At 37.5% G+C, this 20,007-nt stretch overlaps 1 protein-coding gene across 10 annotated transcripts in view; it reads left to right on the top strand.

The window, feature by feature from the left end:
• The window catches only part of LOC139754740 (cytosolic 10-formyltetrahydrofolate dehydrogenase), a 79,573-nt gene that overhangs the window by 33,462 nt on the left and 26,104 nt on the right, over positions 1-20,007 (top strand). For 8 of the 10 annotated variants that reach the window (XM_071672461.1, XM_071672470.1, XM_071672465.1 and 5 more), the window contains exons 2-5: positions 13,447-13,588; positions 15,410-15,561; positions 17,543-17,625; positions 18,708-18,873. In XM_071672461.1, the coding sequence (XP_071528562.1) occupies positions 13,447-13,588; positions 15,410-15,561; positions 17,543-17,625; positions 18,708-18,873 (543 nt within the window). Of the gene's footprint in view, positions 1-5,294; positions 5,416-13,446; positions 13,589-15,409; positions 15,562-17,542; positions 17,626-18,707; positions 18,874-20,007 lie in introns of those variants that run through there. The other 2 variants (XM_071672463.1, XM_071672462.1) reach the window with 1 other exon arrangement.

Genomic DNA, 20,007 nt, shown 5'->3' with positions numbered 1-20,007 from the left:
TAATAATATAATAATAATAATAATAATAATAATAATAGAAATTTGGTCTTTTGCCATGGACAGTCCCCATGGTCCTATCCTCATTAACTTAAGTCATAGAATACTTTTAACACTAAAATTCTAACTTTAGTCAGTAATCATCCAAAAACCTGTCTTAATAATTGCTAATACTAAGAACTTTAATAAAATTTATCCCCAGGGGGAACTTTGAAAGCCCCCCAAATCATCAATTGTCAGTCCAATCATTATGAAAGAATGATCGAGAAATGAAAACGTAAGAATATTGGTCTAAGGCAAACAAAAACAAAACAAATAAACATTCAACACCCGCCATGCAACTCCCTCCCCCACCTCTTTTAAACCACATGAAGGCCCCCAGCCCCCCCACTCGACTCTTCCTTGAACAGCCCATGTCGGTCAGACCAGTGTGTGTGTGTGTGTGTGTGTGCTGGGAATTGAACATAACTTTATGAACCATTGGCCAGTGATTGTCTCCGTGAAACATGTAGTGCTGTATGTATAGAAAAACTACATATTAGATAAGATTTTATGAGCTACTGAAGTGCGATTTCACCGATACACACACACACACACACACACACACATATATATATATATATATATATATATATATATATATATATATATATATATATATATATATATATATCATCATCATCATCATCATTATTATTATCATTATTATTCGCCGTTTCCCGCGTTAGCGAGGTAGCGCCAGGAAACAGACGAAGAATGCCCCATCCACTCATATATATGTATATATACATAAACGCCTATACACACACATATACGTAAATATACATAGCATATACATACATATATATACAAATGTATATATTCATATTTGCTTGCCTTCATCCATTCTAGTCGCTACCCCCCCCCCCGCAGCACAGGTAATAGCATCCCCCCCCCCCACCACCTCCTTCCCTCTTCAGCGAGGTAGCGCCAGGAAAAGGCAAAAAAAAGAAAAGAAAATGGCCACAGTCGTTTACACTCAAGTCTCTACTAGGATGTCATGCGTCATGCATGCCAGTCGCCCCTGAATGTTGTCGCATGCACTGATCATGGCGGTCGTCTGGCACAGATTCAGATCTTTCGGTGTTTGAAAGCACTTTCCCCCAGAAACATGACCGTGGTCGTGGGTGTCGTTATCTCTTCTTATCTCAAAGAGTGGAGGAGCCGCTGGGCCTTAAGCGTAGCCAGTTAGGAGGGTCTGGTAAGGCCCGGGGGGATTGTCTGGTCATAGCTGGATATATCTGGTTCTTTCCGGCCACAGCGACTTCGTGTATCCCCGTCATTTTTGCTTTTTTAGCCACTAATTTCGTCTTTGAAACCATGGGCAACTTTACTGTGTGTGTGTGTGTGTGTGTGTGTGTGTGTGTGTGTGTATTCCTATGAGTCCACGGGGAAAATGAAACACGAAAAGTTCCCAAGTGCACTTTCGTGTAATAATCACATCATCAGGGGAGGCACAAGAGAGAAATATAACAGTCAGTTGATATACATCGAAGAGACGAAGCTAGGACGCCATTTAGTAGCGTATATATATATATATATATATATATATATATATATATATATATATATATATATATATATATATACACGCTACGTACTTGCTTAAATTTGGTTGGTTGGTTGAACGTGTTTATGGCTGAACAGATTCGTCAGAGAAACTTAGTTTAAGTGTCTCGTTAATTTGGAGAACCATGCCCTTCCATTTAGTTGACTCTTATTACTCTTCAGGGGAGCGACAACCTTCGTGTGTATGTGTGTGTGTGTGTGTGTGTGTTTTTAAACCATGCAGCCAAACGCCTAGTTCCTTTTGGGGGGGGGGTGATAACCCCTAGTCTTTTTTTTTTTTATTTTAAAGGGCCATTCAGACAGACGCCTTGTTAAGACATGGCCACCCATGTCTCGCAGAACACACTCACAGGGAGACGTTTGAGGGATGTCCATAGGGTCTAGACAGAGATCTTTGCTTGTGTGTAGCGTATGGTAATTACGAGATTAAAACGTGTACAAGTAGGTAATGATTTATGGTGGTTTATGTTAATGGTTGACTCCTCCTAGTGGTATAGGAAGCCGCGCTGACATGATTAGACCAGTCGAGTTAATCGAAATCCATAAATTCCTGGTTGTTTAGTGGTTACGGTATGTTTTGACAGCAACGAACTATGCCACTAAGTGAACGTTTCTTTAAAACGTTGATTTGAAACAAACGATTGTGGGATACACATGCCATTGGCTGGTGGATTTGATATCTGTCAGTCACACAGACATTAAAACGTTGATTTGAAGATAAAGATTGTGGGATACACATGCCATTGGCTTGTGGATTTGAATATCTGTCAGTCACACAAACATTAAAACGTTGATTTAAAACAATAGATTGTGGGATGCACATGCCATTGGCTGCTGGATTTGAATATCTGTCAGTCACACAAGCATGAAGTTTTAAGTCTATGTTAAAGATACAATTTTATGAAGTTTATTTACGTGAGGACACAAGTGGTTGGTGAGACAAGTGTATTGTGAGTAGGCTTCTGGGGGGCTGCCATGTGTCGCCATGGGATAGGTTGCATCCAAAAAGGTTATTATTAGGTCAATTGAGGTGTAACTTTTAGCTTATGATTCTTAAAGAATGCAGGTAACTGTGAAGATGATATTGGAGCCCCAATTTTGATACCTATTGCTGTAACTGAGACACACAAGGACATTATAGATATCGCTGGATACGTAAGAATTTAGCACACACTCTCTTGTAGACTTCTAGTCTTCTAGTGTCGCTGCTCGGCTGCTAGACCGAGCCCCATTTAGCCATAACATTCCCCTGTCGTATGGAAGACTTTCATAAAAAAAAAAGGAATTTTAGAATTAAATGCCTCAGTTCAGCCTTAGAAGGGGCCATGTTGTGTTAGGATTAGGGTGTGATATTCGTATTTTAAACGGTGGTGGCCTTTCATACCTCTAGGGGAAACTTATGTAAACAACACCATTTAAAGTGGGCGCGAATGCATGGACACACACACACACACACACACACAAGCTGTCTTGGCTCGGCCCTCTGTCTCCTGCTATAGACTAACTCGACTTGAACCATTGCAACTGTACTGGGCGAAGGTAATTCCTGGGAAAAGGAATTGTATGCTTTTAGTGAGGTGGAAAATGGCTTCGAAGACATTTCCGATTTGTATACCATCATCTCTATATAAACATATTCGCTCTTGGAGGGACGATTTGTATACCACCACCATCTCTATATAAACATATTCTCTCTTGAAGGGTCGATTTGTATACCATCATCTCTTAACTTCTGGGGTTGTATACAACATTCTATATCATCTCTCTGAGGCGATTTGTATACCACCACATCTCTATATAAACATATTCTCTCCTGAAGGGACGATTTGTATACCATCTCTATATAAACAATTCTCTCCTGGAGGGACGATTTGTATACACCACATCTCATATAACATATTTATAAGGACGATTGATACCATTCTATATAAAAATCAAACACGGAACCCATGTAGCAAAACACTGGTCTTCAAGTGTCGCAAACTGCGACGCCCAGCGACGTCGTAGATCTGTCGCAAATCTAGATTGGTGGAGTCCAGCGACGTCGTAAATCTAGTTAGATTGGTGGAGGTTTGGTGATTTCCACCGTCAGTAGTAAAGACATGGCCGGCCGCCACTCTGCTTGCTTGCTTGCCAAGTTTCCATTGTCCAGCCACACACCTTACGTGCAGCTCACTGAGTTGGCAAGATTAGAAGGGAATTGGGGTTAATGGAACCCCCTTTGATATCATTCCATGCACGAGTGAAGGGCAGCTACGATGGTGTGGTGGTGGTGGTAGCAAAAGACGAATGAAAGTTTTGTGAGGAAGGGAAATGCATAGACACACACACACACACACACACACACAGCTCTTACGACAGCACTCCTCCCTCCATGATGCTAATGCATTTGTTAAGGTCCACTTTCCTCTGGGCTGTGGGGCTTATAGGAACTATTTATTCTAATTTTAATCAATTAATCCGCAGTAATAATCCATGAGAGCATTTCTCCTGCGTCTCAGAACTTTGCAAAATGTACTTCATGCAATTATCTCACTAAGTTAGGTTTTATTTAGGCCTGTCAAGTGGCAGGATTATTAAGGTGGTAAACTTCATTTAGCTACATCCACTTATCGTAATGGTTGGTGTAGTATCTGTGAATTAAGATTAACTTTGAGAATAATTAAGTTATTTGGCACAAGGAAGGTCACTGGGACTAGATTCATTTTAGGAGTGTCTTCGGCGCTTATTTTGATAATTTGTGGCATCAAACATTTTCAATAATACTTTGCCATATTGATAAAACTTCATTGAAAGTGTCGTAGTACAGTATTGACCAAAAATATATATATTCTGGGGCACATAGAAAGTCATCGAGTCCATGGGGCTGCTTAAGATACTAATTTTGTGCAAAAATGGTTGAGAAATATATGTCCATTAGGATGAACAAGATACCAGTGCATAGTGTTTAGTGGTGGCATGAGTTCATTTATGTATAGATAAATGCAACTTGCAGTTAATATTTATCGTCAACTTATTATTTTAGCAGGACCAAACTTCACAAGTTGTGCAATGTAGATAAAGTTTATGTTTTCAATAGAAAAACTATTCAGGTGGGAGCTTGAGTTAGCTTCCATGGGCCACATGCATGATAGAAGAGTGCATGTGTCAACTCGGCGTTATGAAGAGAAAAGAAAGAACCATTAAACATATGCTTTTCCTCATGGTACCAGTCATGGGGTGGTACGAATAACTGTGGAGTTCCTTCACCATTAAAGATAAGAGATAAGATATATGGAAAAAAGGGGGGGAGGGGTTGGGAGGAGTCCTTACAGAAAAAAGGGAAGGTCTAAACTTGGATTATAATATCCATCTGTTGGTTACTGCATAGAAGTGTTGTTTAGAACAAGCAAGACTTGACAATGTTCACAATTAACAAAGGTTTTCTGCAATATATTTTTCATCTTGCAGTGTACCCACCCATAGGTAAGTGCACACAGGGCGAATTCAGAAAAATCCCATCTTATTATTTTTTACCCAATTGGACAAGGACCCTCATAATTCCTTGTCCATCCACAGCATCCATTAGTTCTTTGAGACGAATCAAACAGTGATGTAGACCAAAAAAATAAAGCTATAAAAAAAAAAAAAACATTGGAATTATTTTATCTAGTGAATGCTGGCATATGGGAAGGTGAAGGTTGCCAGTGATACCAAAACAAACCTACGAAACGTCAGTGTTGGAACAACTGTCAGAGTAGGTGGTTGTCTCGCGTGGTCTCCAGGATGTACGCATGTTCGCAGATCTACAGGCGTTTCAGCACTTCCCAGGTAATAGACCGAGGGGAGAATGAACATATGAGGATATGTAGTAGAGGAAACAAAAAACTTATTTCTCTCTTGTCTGGTGAATGAGATAGATCGTGAGAGCTGTTAATAATAGAAGCATGTGGACGTCTAGATAGATTATATTGCAGTGAATGCAGCAGTGTCAAGTGCATAGTGAAAGAGGTGACGGAAATAGATGTGTCCCATTTATTCTTCTTTTTTAATCAACGTTTTGAATATTTCCCAAATGGTCGACCCCTAGTTAATCATGAATGTGGGTTGTGAACATGCATGGAAGAACTACTACGTATGTGTGAATGTTGGTTGTTGGGCTCGTAAATGGACACGTGGGTTATCAGTGGCGATGGTGGCAGAATCTATTTATATAACTGGGATCTCGTAACTAAGAGGAAGAAAAAGAAGAAGGAAAGAAAAAACAAGAAAAAAAACCCCACAGAAATCAACTGATGCATCTCATTATGCTCATTTGATTAGGTCAGCCGTGTGACCAGTTAATTAACTGGTAGAGTAATTAGTAACTGGTAATTAGAATGATGATTATCGGACTACCGTATGATAAAGGTAAATGACTATTATGCAGTATTACGTCAAGGATTAAATAATGATATTTAAAGTTCCTGTGTTAACTGGAGTATATATATATATATATATATATATATATATATATATATATATATATATATTCATGTAATTACCTGAAGATATAATTGTATGGTTGGACTTAAATGTGTCCCAACTCTATATATTCATGGAGTGATTAATGGAATGGAGATTTTCTATTTTTAGTGTTGGGATTAGAATGAGATATCTTGGTTCATTCTGTCTGTCCAAGGTTAGATAATATGGTATGGTGATTAAGGCCACAGTCAGTAGGCTGAAGCTAATATTAAAAAGGCATTAGTTCAGCTTGGGGGGTTGAGGGAGGGGGAGGGGGGATTTTTGTGTATCTCATATAGTTTGCTGTCATGGGGAAGAAGGAATGATATGCCATTGGGTTTTGATTTATGACAGACATAAGGATTATTTGTGGTTAAAAAGGCATTAATTCAGCTTGGGGAGGGAGAGGGGGATTTTTGTGTATCTCATATAGTTTTCCATCTATTTGCTGTCATGGGGAAGAAGAAATGATATGCCATTGGATTTTGATGTATTACAGACATAAGGATTATTGGTGGAAATTCCCCCTCCAGATGTTAAGCCTGGTAACTGTTTGAATTTCAAGAGGGGATGGGGCAATGAACCACAATTATAGTGGACTTGCTTGCCAGTGGGAAAACCGGTTTGACTTGTGGACATTGCAGTGGTGCAGTCTGCACAAGTACATGATGAATAGATTCATCCCCTCAAATATACATTGACTGTACCTATAGAAAATTGAGATTGCAGTCTGCACAAGTACATGATGAATAGATTCATCCTTTCAAATATACATAGACTGTACCTATGGAAAATTGAGATTGCATGTAGTAAGTTTCATATCATTGAAAATCAGGAACTGTGATAACTGTACTAATATTGAAAATATGCATTAATTATTGCTCAGGTTGCAGATATATAAATTCTGGTGTTGGGCACCAGTTAGAAACATAGTTTTTGATTATGCAGATATACTTTTGATGAGCTGTATGTTTTGTCCAATAAATTGGCATGATGTCTAATGCATTGCCCTTCCTTTGCATTTTGATACTTTGGAATTTAATTACTCATTATATTTAATGACAACTTGTTCACATCAGGAACTGTAAAAGACTATCAGAACCTTGAATAGAACTAGGCAATCCTTGAATAGTTGGAGTTTGTTTATATCAGCCTATTTACGTACTGTTTTTTAGTATATTATATACATAAAAACTCTTATATGTTGAAGGAACTAATTTTAAAAGAACTCTCCATTATAACTGGAGGTCAGACTCTAGTTAAATTTATCAGATGATGTGGATGACCCTTGCAACAACTGATGTTTGTATTGTCCAGTAAACTTCAGTTCTCATGTTTCCATTCTTTTTAGATGTTGCAACTTGTTCAAGCTACAAGGTTCATTGAGGCTAAGACTTGGATGGGGATGTGAATGTTAATCCTTTCCCTCCCCCACCCTCCATGTGAATAATCCCTCTTTGATGCCTTATCTCTACACCTTTAAAGATGATTAACTTTGCCCCATTTTATACTATGATAGATTGTGTATGGGTGTGAAATTCCTCGAGTTCCTTATATGATTAGGAATTCATGCATTATGCCTGAGATATATTTCTTGATGCCATTTTCAGTGCATTTTTGCTCAACTCCTGCCTTATAGGTAATAATGATAATCATTGCTTGATTTTCATGATAACTTAAAAGAGATTAGTTTATAATTTTTCATATTAAAGACAAAAATGATGGTGTAGAAGGCAGAAGCCAGAAGACAAGTGGTTTGAATTTAGATATTAGAGGAATGGGCTTTTGAAAAGATACTATCTTTAATATTTGAGGCTGTTAAGGGTGAGGATAATATGAATTATATGTACATATGATGTTATTTGATTTTAGACTTATTGTTATATGTTTGATATACATTTCTTAAAGTGTTTTAATGCATTTTTGTCAAAACTCTTACTTATTTAGTACATAGTTACAAAAGTCTTTGCTTTAATTTTTTTTTTAGATGTATGGAAGGAAGCTTTATTTTTACATTTCTGTAGGGAAAGAAACAATATCTGGAATGGGTTATATGAAGAGGCATTGATGTAATATTATAGATGACACGTTTCAAGGCATCCAAGACTGTTGAATTTAGAAATGAAGACCGTTTTTCAAGAAAAGTGAAGAGCTTAAGATTGGATTAAGAAATTAAGCATACAGTAAATGTGATTGCTAAGAATATGTTGTGAAATAAGTTTTTGTGTACTGCCTTTACAAATGGTATTTATCTTTTTGCTTGTGGTTCAGTGTGAGCCTTATATCTGTCCAGAGAGATACCGTGTGTTATGCATGTTGCCGTATATTTATCAATTAGTCTAGGCTCTCTATCAAAGAAACACATTGATCTCTCACTACTAATGTACAAGAAGGAAAACCAGACATGGCTATGATTGTACTTGGTGACTTTAATTAATAGGAAACTAAAGTTCGAAACTTCCATCAATGTATGACATGTAATACTAATGGTGATGGAAAATTATACTTGTATTTAAACAGTGTGATGAATTTATTTAGTGTTATCAAAATGGGTTCTCTTGAATTATCTAGTCATGATCTACTTTTTCTGTGATTATCACATTTGATAGAATTTTGTTGTGAAAAACTTGGAAGGAAGACTGTTGAATTGTGGAATGATGATTCAGATGAAAAGTTAAAAGTTTTTTTAAATGCACAAAGTGAGGTGTCTGAAAATATGTTTAATGTGCAAGATGAGCTTGTTCGTACCATCTTTGAATGCATGAATTTTTGTGAAAATGCTGCAACTCAACTGAAACTATAACAATTTACCCAACCAATAATCCCTGGGTAGTTAAGAAAGTAAAGTAGAAACTTGTTTAGATGAGAAAATATTTAGCTTCTCATAACGTACTGGAACTAAAAGCACTGCAAAAGGAACTTGATGAGATGAAATTATGCAGAGAAACCTGAAAAAAGGAAAGAAGAAAAAAGCTTCCATAGCATCAGTGCACAGAAAGCCTGGAGAGGACTCTATGGTAATAGCATGGAAGCACAAACATGTGGTACTAGCCTGAATCAGTGCGTGAAAAGCATGGAGAGGACTCTGTAAAATAACAGCATGGAAGCACAAACGTGTGACTAGATCTTGAATCCAGTGCATGAAAATCCTGGAGAGAGGAAGCACAAAAAGCTTGGAGAAGACTTAGTACAATAACAGCGTGGAAGCCTTGATCATGTGTTATTAGCTCTTGAATCAGAAGAATTTGCTAAGGATCCCAGGAAATGTCAGGAGATTTGATGATTATGATCAGACCAGTAAATGATGAAAAGGAAAAATTGAAGGGAGTTTTATAAGGAAACATGTGTAATGTGTATATTTTATGTAGAAAAACTGTTCAAGAATGTGGAGCTCTGGAAATCAGGAGGTCCCAATAATTGTATCCCTCTTTTGAAAGACGCATGAACCACTCTCAGGTGTATATTATTATAACTGCATAAATGATTGTATACTATAACTTCTTTATGGAAAACAGCCATAGTTCTACTTATGCTTAATTAGAACTTCTGGATATATGATTGATTGCATTAAAACGTTCTAAAAATGAAGAAGAGTACAAACTTGATGATTTTCAGTTTGCATATAGGCCCGGAAAGTCAGCTAAGGATGCTGTGTTAACTGTAGTGATTTCTGTTTTTGAGCACTTGCAGTGTAAAGGTACTTGTATTTAAGCATTATTTATTGATTTGTCTTCATTCACTGTATTCATTGACAGTCTGGTAAAGCTGTCTTTCCTGCTCGTATTTCATTGTATTCTTTTTTTCTAGACTTTTATCCAAAAGGATTTAACAACTTTGAGTTGAGAATACTTTGAGCCAATCCTACTATTAATTGATACAGTTTCTTTTTGGGGGGAGTTGTGTTTTTTGAGCATTTTACTTCAAATTTTATGATTATTATCTGAATGCTTGTTTTAATGATTATGAAGTCCTGGTGTGCAGATAGGAAAGTGATTATTGGTTTAGTTGAGGGAAATGAACCTTATACTTATGAATTGAAAATATCTTATACTGTATACTGATGTTTGACTTAATAAAGAAAAGTTTCAGATATATACTGCTGATTAATGATGATATTGTTGGAGTGCGAGATAACCTTAAGTATCTGTGTGTTGTAATTGTTAACTGGACATATCTCATTATACTCTTTTGATAGCAAATGCAGACAGACTTTACTTTTTATATTTCTTAAAACCTTTTTATGTAGATAGCTTGATTTTGTATAGACTGTATATGTCTGCTGTAGAAAGTATTATGTAATGTAATTTCAGTGTTTGTTAAATTCAGCAAAAAAAAAAAAAAAAATGATGAACAGAATGGATAAACATGCAACAAGAGCAGTCAGTGCATGTGATGAGAAACTGAAGATTACTGGTGGTGATGCAAGAAATTGAATGAATTTATTAAAGATCGCACATGTGCATTAGACAGAATTTAATAAGTTGATGAGATTTGAAAAACAAAAGAGTGAGTGTAAAACACCGTGATACTACAGAAGCTTCATGCTAAGGGCAGTCCCTGTTGACAATAGAAATTATAAAGAAATTGAAATATGTTTCATATTGGTGTTGATATGAAATTTTACCACTAGATATCCAAGTAATTTATACTTTCCTTTTGTGAAACTCAGTGTCATTTTTATTATGATGTGTTTGTATGTGATATAAGGTATGCTTGCTTTACCCGAGTGAATTGATAATCTTTCCACTTAAGATAGACCAGTTTTAAAAGAAGGAATGTGGCAGTTATAAAGTTGATAATGCTGTATCTTAGGTATCAACAATGACTGATATTGATTGGTACTTGCGTATTTAGATGATAATTGCCCATTTCCAGCTGCATATTTCACATTTGCTGGTGTATATTAGTGACAAGACTACTGTTGTTTTGCAGTCATATTTATGTATTTCTTATTTATATTTGTATATGAATGTAAATTCACCATATACAGGTTGGGCCATATACACATATATGACGTTAACTTTTCTGATGAATTAGGACTTTGTAAAGTACTCCTATGCAGCTTTTTACTTTATTGGAATGAAATACAGACATGGTAAATTGTCACTATCACAAGTCTGTGTTTTATTTGGCAGATTTGTGTAATGTAATCTTTCACAACTAAACTCTTGCATTCACCTCCCTAATTTTTTAATTTTTTTTTTTTTTAATTTTCCAAAAGAAGGAACAGAGAAGGGGGCCAGGTGAGGATATTCCCTCAAAGGCCCAGTCCTCTGTTCTTAACGCTACCTCGCTATCGCGGGAAATGGCGAATAGTGTGAAAGAAAAGAAAGAAAAGATATCCCTGGGGATAGGGGATTAAGAAAACTTCCCACGTATTCCCTGTGTGTCGGAGAAGGCGACTAAAAGGGGAGGAAGCGGGAGGCTGAAAATCCTCCCCTCTTGTTTTTTTTTTCATTTTCCAAAAGAAGGAACAGAGGGGGCCAGGTGAGGATATTCCAAAAAAGGCCCAGTCCTCTGTTTTTAACGCTACCTCGCTAACGCGGGAAATGGCGAATAGTTTAAAAGAAAGAAAGAAAATATATATATATATGTGTGTGTGTGTGTGTGTGTATATATATGAGTAGATGGCTCTTTCTTCATCTGTTTCCTAGTGCTACCTTGCTAATGTGGGAAACGGTGATCAAGCATAATATATATATATATTTTTTTTTTTATACTTTGTTGCTATCTCCTGTGTTGGCGAGGTAGCGCAAGGAAACAGACGAAAGAATGGCCCAACCCACCTACATACACATGTATATACATACACGTCCACACATGAACATATACATACCTATAAATTTCAGCGTAAACATATATATATACATAGACATATACATATATACACATGTACATAATTCATACTTGCTGCCTTTATCCATTTGTGTCGCAACCCCCCCACACATGAAATTACACTCCCTGCATGTGCGTGAGGTAGCTCTAGGAAAAGACAACAAAGTCCACATTCGTTCACAGTCAGTCTTTAGCTGTCATTTATAATGCACCAAAACCACAGCTCCCCTTCCAAATCCAGGCCCCACAAAACTTTCCGTGGTTTACCCCAGATGCTTCATATGCCTGGTATACCACATTGTTCCAATTCACTCTATTCCTTGCATGTGTGTGAAGCATCTTGGGTAAACCATGGAAAGTATATATATATATATATATTATATATATATATATATATATATACACAGACATATACATGTATACACATGTACATATCCATACTTGCTTCCTTCATCCATTCCCATCACCACCCCACCACACATGAAATGGCACCCCCCCCTCTCCCCAAGCGCATGCAAGGTAGAGCCAGGAAAAGACAACAAAGGCCACACTTGTTCACATTCAGTCTTTAGCTGTCATGTGTAATGCACCGAAACCACAGCTCCCTTTCCACATCTAGGCCCTGGAAAACTTTCCATGGTTTACCCCAGATGCTTCACATTCCATGGTTAGTCCATTGACAGCACGTTGACCCCTGTATAACATCGTTCCATTTCACTCTATTCCTTGCATGCCTTTCACCCTCCTTTGTGGTCAGGCCCTAATTGCTCAAAATCTTTTTCACTCCATTCTTCCACCTCCAATTTGGTCTCCCTCACTCCATTCTTCCACCTCCAATTTGGTCTCCCACTTCTCCTCGTTCCCTCCACTTCTGACACATATATCCTCTTTGTCAATGTTTCCTCACTCATTCTCTCCATTGACCAAACCATTTTAATACACCCTTTTCTGCTCTCTCAACCACACTCTTTTTATTGCCACACATCTCTTTTGCCCTTTCATTACTTACTCGATCAAACCACCTCACACCACATATTGTCCTAAAACATTTCATTTCCAACACATCCACCCTCCTCTGCACAACCCTGTCTATAGCCCACTCCTCGCAACCATATAACATTGTTGGAACCACTGTTCCTTCAAACATACATATTTTTGCTCTCTGAGATAACATTCTTGCTTTCCAAACATTCCTCAACGCTCCCAGAACCTTCACCCCCCTCCCCCACCCTGTGACTCACTTCTGCTTCCATGGTTCCATCTACTGCTAAATCCACTCCCAGATATCTAAAACACCTCACTTCCTCCAGTTTTTCTCCATTCAAACTTACCTCCCAATTAACTTGACATTGATAATGGGCTTTAAGAAACAGTATCAAAATTTGCAGACAGTATTAACCTTAGAAATGAGGCTGCAACAGAAATTGAATTTTTTCATAAGTTTACTACTGTTAAGAAGCATTTACTGTGTATTTTTCCCCCAACCAATTTCTGTAACTCCCTATATTGAATGGTTTACAGAGTCTGCTGGACAGGATGAGGGTTGCTATTATTGGACAGTCAACATTTGCTGGGGAGGTGTACAAACAGTTGGTGAAGGATGGACACAAAGTGGTTGGCGTGTTTACCATTCCCGACCAGGGCAATCGAGAAGATCCTCTTGGTAAGCTTAGATTTTTTGTTGCTAGTATAAACAAATGATATTTGTTTGTTTTCATGGGGTTTATGTTTGCACTATTCTAAAGTTTAAGTGAACACAGTACTGTAATGGATAGAAAAGAACTAAAGTTTGAACATTTTGTGTTGAGGGATATGTAATATTGCACAGAGTCGGGGCTTGAATAGGCAGCCCTTGATTTTTGATGTTCAGTGCTCTTGCACTTAAAAGTGGATCAGATATTATTCTCAAAAGTTTTGATGTGTTTTTAGTCATCATGCTTAACTACCCTGTCTTATGACAACATAATTTCATGTTGAGAATGATAACAGAATTTTTGAAAAATGTCCGATGAGCCATTTTATATCTCGTGGGATGCTGAACTATTTAATGAATTTTTAGCTTGATACAGTATTGCAAGTTAATCATGTTTCATTTGACAGTTTGGTCTCGTTATAAAAAAGCTTATAGCAATATGGCAAGCAAGAAAATTTGTTTCTGTAGTGTTTTTAATCCCAAGTACTTTTAACTGCTGATGCAGAACCTCTTCCTTTCACAACCTTCACGGCATTCTTGTAGAGATTATTCCATCATCATGATCCTCCACACATTATACTCCAATCCTCTCCTTTTGCCATCATTCAATCTGTGTTTAGATGTTGCCACTTGTGTCCTCAGTGTTTTCAAGTAATGTATCCAAAATTCATTCATTTTATGCAGTCACTCATTTATTTGCTATTTTATGCATACCATGCTATATAGACTGCAAACTCCATTAACTCTGAAGATTCTTTATTAGCTTTTTAAAGACCTTCTACATATATGGACTTGTATTTGACTGACATGTGGATTGCACCTCTCCAACATTATTTAACACTTGTTATTGGTATATTTAACACTTGTTAATGGTACACTTAAGGAAACTGAAAATGTAAAGACAAAAAAAATGACATAAAATCTAAGAAGAATAGAATTGCTTGCAACTTTATGCTTTAAGAGGATATTGGTGGTTCTTTCTAAGCTTCACAATGTACAGAATTCAGTCTTAAGTGGAAAGTGGTGTAGATATTTATAGTCTTACGGAATTATTTGGAATTCTCTTACTGAAAGATATTGTAGCATTATTTTTTTACCAATATCATTTAAGGATACTTGAGAGATATTTTAGTATTGTTTTATGTCCATAATCATTTGAGGATACTAGGTGGTTTTGATATGTAGAGAACCTAGAACAATGAAAAAGAGAAAAGGGCTTTTGTGGGCAAATCATTAAGTTCATCTAAGCGACTTCAGATTCATAGATATTATATCTGCCATGACTAAAAAACTGAGTTCAGTCACTTTCAAAAGCTATAATGGATCCCGTATTGTAGATTAAGAGCGTGAGCCAAGATGAAATAAACAACAGCCAACTGTAGAAAAGTCTTAAATTAGTATGTATGATAAAAATGATTGTGGAAATGCTCAGAATGTTCACATGTGGAAGTAAAGGCATTTGTCACATCTTTGTTTGTAGGAAGTGAGGCACTGCCATGAAGATATGGTGCTTGTCAAGTGTGTAATTTTGCATTTGAGTTCCTTCATGTTTCAGTAGTTGGTAGACCTTTTATAGTTGGTTTCTTTATATCTTGTGGGTCATTGCATTTAGGAATGAGTGCCAGTTTTCAGTATTTTTGTCAGTTATTTAGTATTTAGATTGGTCTTTGTTTTTTTGTTGTTTTTGAAATTTAACATTGTGCATACAAGATATTATCATGTCTCCAGAACTAATATGTTAAGATATCCTGTTATGGTATACATATATTCTGTATTTCTTTCGAAAAACAGCAACAATGGCAGCAGGTGATGGTGTTAAAGTTTTCAAGTTTAAGTCATGGAGAAAAAAAGGCGTAGCTCTTCCAGAAGTGCTTGAGCAGTATTTGTCAGTAAATCCTGAGCTGAACGTTATGCCATTTTGTTCCCAGTTTATTCCTATGGAGGTAAGTTGATGCTTGGCTTTTTTCTCACAAACATTCTGATTATTATAGAAGACTTTGTAGGTAACATTACATTTATTTTTTTTATGTTGAAGGCTCCAGTCATGGACAGAAGTCCACATAAAGACTGGACCCTAATTGAAGTATAGATAATTATGAAATGGAGAAAGAACAAACAAGGGAGAGTATTTATGAATTTTTGAGACAGTGGAAATTCTGTCTTTTGAGATGTGCCAGGTCAGAGTTATTGGGAAAGACAAGAGAGGGCAGAGAGTTCCAAAGCTTTCACATGTAGGGAAAGAAGCAGGTATCAAAATGGCTCACCCTTGAGTTGCTGATAGCCACACAATACTTGTGTAATGCATGTAATGCTGAGTATTGCATGGTTTAGCTAGTGGTGTGGGCACACAAGCAGCCAGCTCTCAGGAGCAAAAACGAAAGTAATACCTATAGAAGAGGGAAAGTGAATCAATACTGCAGCATAAGGCAAGGGGGTCAAGTTTGGAAGTTAGCTTGGGACAGTTTATTAGGCAGACCACTTTCAACTAGACTCTGTTAAGTAAGGATGCAGAACTAGAACCACCCTAACTGTGAGAGCAGTAGTAGATAGAAGGATGAATCAAACCCTTGTATAAATGGAGTAACTGTTCAGAAGATAAGCTTCGATATCTTAACAGGACACCCAGTTTCGGTAATGTGGGGCCCCTGGGAAAGAGTGGATGTTACAGTAATACTGTGTATGTTCATTGAGTCAAGAGGTGGAATTACAGAACTGGCAAAGTAGAGATGAGAGTTGTGAGGAGTTTTCTTTAGAGAGATGAATAGAAACTGTGTCTTGGAGGCATTAAACTTAACATTATTTTGTCCTCCCACGAGATATTCTGTCTGAATCTGAGTTTATTGAGGAACCTGTGTCAAGATGAGATGGAGATTGAGTGAGAGATGAGGGGGCAGAATTGAAGGATGTGAATGAATGCAGTGTTGAGTTGTCAGCATATGACTGCATTGGATTAAAATTGGAGAGAAAATCATTGAAAAAAAGGAGAAAAAGTGGATGGGACAGAACAGAACCTTGAGGAACACCACTGTTAATGGAGAAAAGAGAGGAGGCTGATCCATCAACATTCACAGAGATGGATCAGCTGGAGAGGAAGCTAGATATGAAGGAACAAATTTAGGAAGGGATGTTAAAAGATGGGAGCTTAAAGATGAGACCCTGATGCCACACCTTGTCAAAGACCTTAGATATATCAAGGGCACCTACACATGACTCCTCCATCTTTCAGGGATGATGACCAGATATTAGTAAGATAGGAAAGAATATCACAAGTGGATTTTGCCTTACAGAAGCCATACTGGTGATCAGAGAGAAGACTGTGATTTTTGAGGTGTTTAAGGATATGGGAGTTGAGTAGGGAGTCAAAGACTTTGGAAATGGTAGATGTCAAAGCAATAGGACGATAGTTGGAGGGGTCAGAACGATCACCCTTCTTCAAAAGTAGGTTTTAGAATTACAAATTGAATAACTGTCTTTCTTTACACTACTCCTGTTATCATAAAAGACTTTGTAGGTATCATAATTTTAGGTTTGTCTTTCTTTACACTACTCCTGTTATCATAAAAGACATTGTAGGTATCATAATTTTAGGTTTGTAACAGCCTTGTTTGATAATTGGAATTTGGTAGCCATGTTTGTGAAAGTATTCCCATCCTCTTAAAGGACCTTGTAGGTAACTAATTGTATGTTTACCTTGCTACCCCTGTCTAAAACTAGGTATTTGGTAACCACCATTTTATCACAAGTATTCACTTATCATAACAAACCTAGATGGTTGCTTGAGTTATTTATATAAATGTTTTTACCAGCCATTTTTAAAAAAGGAATTTGCTGACTGTAAAGATGTAGTTGAATGTTGCTGGGGTGTACAACAGTCAGGTCTGTTAAAAAATGGTACTCTGCATTGCTTATTTTTATGATCTGCAGGTAATCAACCACCCCAAGAACAAATCCATATGCTACCATCCATCAATCCTTCCTCGTCACCGTGGTGCATCCTCCATAAACTGGTAAATGCTTGTGTGTCCTGAGCATGCTGATTAGTTGACTTCCCTGTGTAGGGTTATTAAAATTAATGATGATGCCACCAAAATTAACTCATGCTTCCCATCAAAGTTTGTGGATGTTTGGGTTTCATTGAACTCAGGATGTGAAATGGTGAATGAATTATTAGATTATATAGCAGAAGTCTGTAAAGTGTGTACTTGATGAAACATGTGCAATTTGGTTGTTATTTGTTTGTCTAGTTTTCAATCTGAGGTTGAAAGTTATGATGTTTCGCTCAGATGTTATTTTGAATTATACTTTAGCAATAGATCATGCACATAATACTGTTGCTTTTGCATTTTGTTTTCTGATTCCCATGAATTCATCACTTTGGTCTTCGATAATATTAATGTAAGACGGGAAGTATAGTAGCCTCAGGTTATTTCATGAAAGCTTAGAAAGCTGCCTCTCAAAACGGAATTTCAGCACTCAGGGCCTGAACATACAGGAAGGTGAAGGGTTTGCAAGGAATAGAGTGAACTGGAACGATGTGGTATACTGGGGTCGACATGCTGTCAATGGATTGCACCAGGGCATGTGAAGCATCTGGGGTAAACCATGGAAGGTTTTGCTGGGCCTGGATGTAGAAAGGGAGCTGTGATTTCGGTGCATTATACATGGCAGCAAGAGACTGAGTGTGAACAAGTGTGGCCTTTGTTGTCTTTTCCTAGTGCTACCTCATGCGGGGTGGGGTGCCATTTCGTGTGTGTCGGGGTGGTAACTGGAATGGATGAAGGCAGTATGAATATGTACATGTGTATATATGCATATGTCTGTGTATGTATATGTATGTATATGTTGAAATTTATAGGTATGTATATGTGCATATTATATATATATATTTGTGTGTGTTTGATTTTTTCTTTATTCAACTTCATCCCAGGATAACATGACTGGAAACTTTGGACATGCCATACCAGCTAAGATTCTAATCAGCCCCACAAGACTCCCATGGTCAAACCAAGTTGTTATACAAGGTTATTATACCTGTACCCATTTTCCCATATTTTATTCTTGAACCAGTTGATGATTTATGTTTTTGCAGGACGCTGATGTGTGGAGACAAGAAAGGAGGATTTTCCATTTTCTGGGCCGACGATGGTTTGGACACTGGCCCTGTTCTGTTGCAGAGGGAGGTTGACGTTGATCCTAATGATACTGTCGACACACTGTACAACAGATTCATGTATCCTGAAGGTATCAAGGCAATGGTGAGTTTACACTTTCATTGAATATGTGTAAAACAGACCCAAGAACTAAAGTAAAGTTTCCTTGGGCCTCTGTAGCTACTTTGTTTTGACTTTTAACTGCTAAAGTCTTTCCATTTTGACACTTTAGCACAGTGTGCAGCATGGTTTTGGAAGTGGTAGAGGATGTGTGGATCTGCTGTTTGCTTGAAAGAATGTACATGAGAAATACTTTTAAAAAATATGGATTTGTATTTGGCTTTTATGGATCTTGAGAAGGCATTTGGAAAGTTTGAAAAATGTATGGTATGGGAGGAAAGATACTAGAAGCAGTCAGAAGTTTTTATCAAGGGTGTAAGGCTTGTGTATAAGCAGGAAGAGAGGATAGTTAATAGTTCCAAGTAAAGTTGGTATGTGGCAGGGGTTTGTGATGTCACCGTGGTTGTTCAGTTTGTTTTTGGATGGTGTGGTGAGGAAGGTGAATGTGAGAGGCTCGGAGAGAGAGAGAGAGGTGAGTATACCGTCTCTCGGGGATGAGAAGTTCTAGGAAGTGTCAGTTGTTGTTTGCTGATGATGTAGCACTTGTAGCAGATTTGGTGAGAAAGTTAAAAAGTTAGTGACTGAGTGAGTGAAAGGAGAAAGTTGAGAATGATTGTGAATAAAAGCAAGGTTATTAGGCTCAGCAGGGTTGAGGCACAGGTTAGTTTGGGTTTGAGTTTGAAAGGAGAAAAATTGGAGAAAGTGAAGAGTTTTAGTTATCTGGGAATAGACGTGGCAGCAAATGGAATCATGAAAGTGGAAGTGAGTCATAAGGTCAGAGATGGGGCCAAGGCTCTGGGAGTGCTGAAGAATATGTAGGTAGAGAGAAAATTAACTGGAAAGGCAAAACTTAGTATGTGCAAGGGAATGATAATTAAATGATATATGGATGTGAGGCATGGACTGTTCAGAGGAAGGTGGATGTGTTGGAAATGAAATGTTTGAGGGCAATATGTGGTGTGTGGTGGTTTGATCAATTAAGTAATGGAAAGGTCTAAGAGGCCTAGTTGTAGATAGGGGGCTGTAGTTTTGGTACATTGCACATGACAGCTATAGAATGGATGTGAGCGGATGTATAGCCTTTCTTCATCTGTTCCTGGTGCTACTTTGCTGACAAGG

Source organism: Panulirus ornatus, chromosome 17 (genome assembly GCF_036320965.1).
Source record: "Panulirus ornatus isolate Po-2019 chromosome 17, ASM3632096v1, whole genome shotgun sequence".
Classification (NCBI taxonomy): domain Eukaryota; kingdom Metazoa; phylum Arthropoda; class Malacostraca; order Decapoda; family Palinuridae; genus Panulirus; species Panulirus ornatus.
This window is presented reverse-complemented; position numbering and strand designations above follow the sequence as displayed.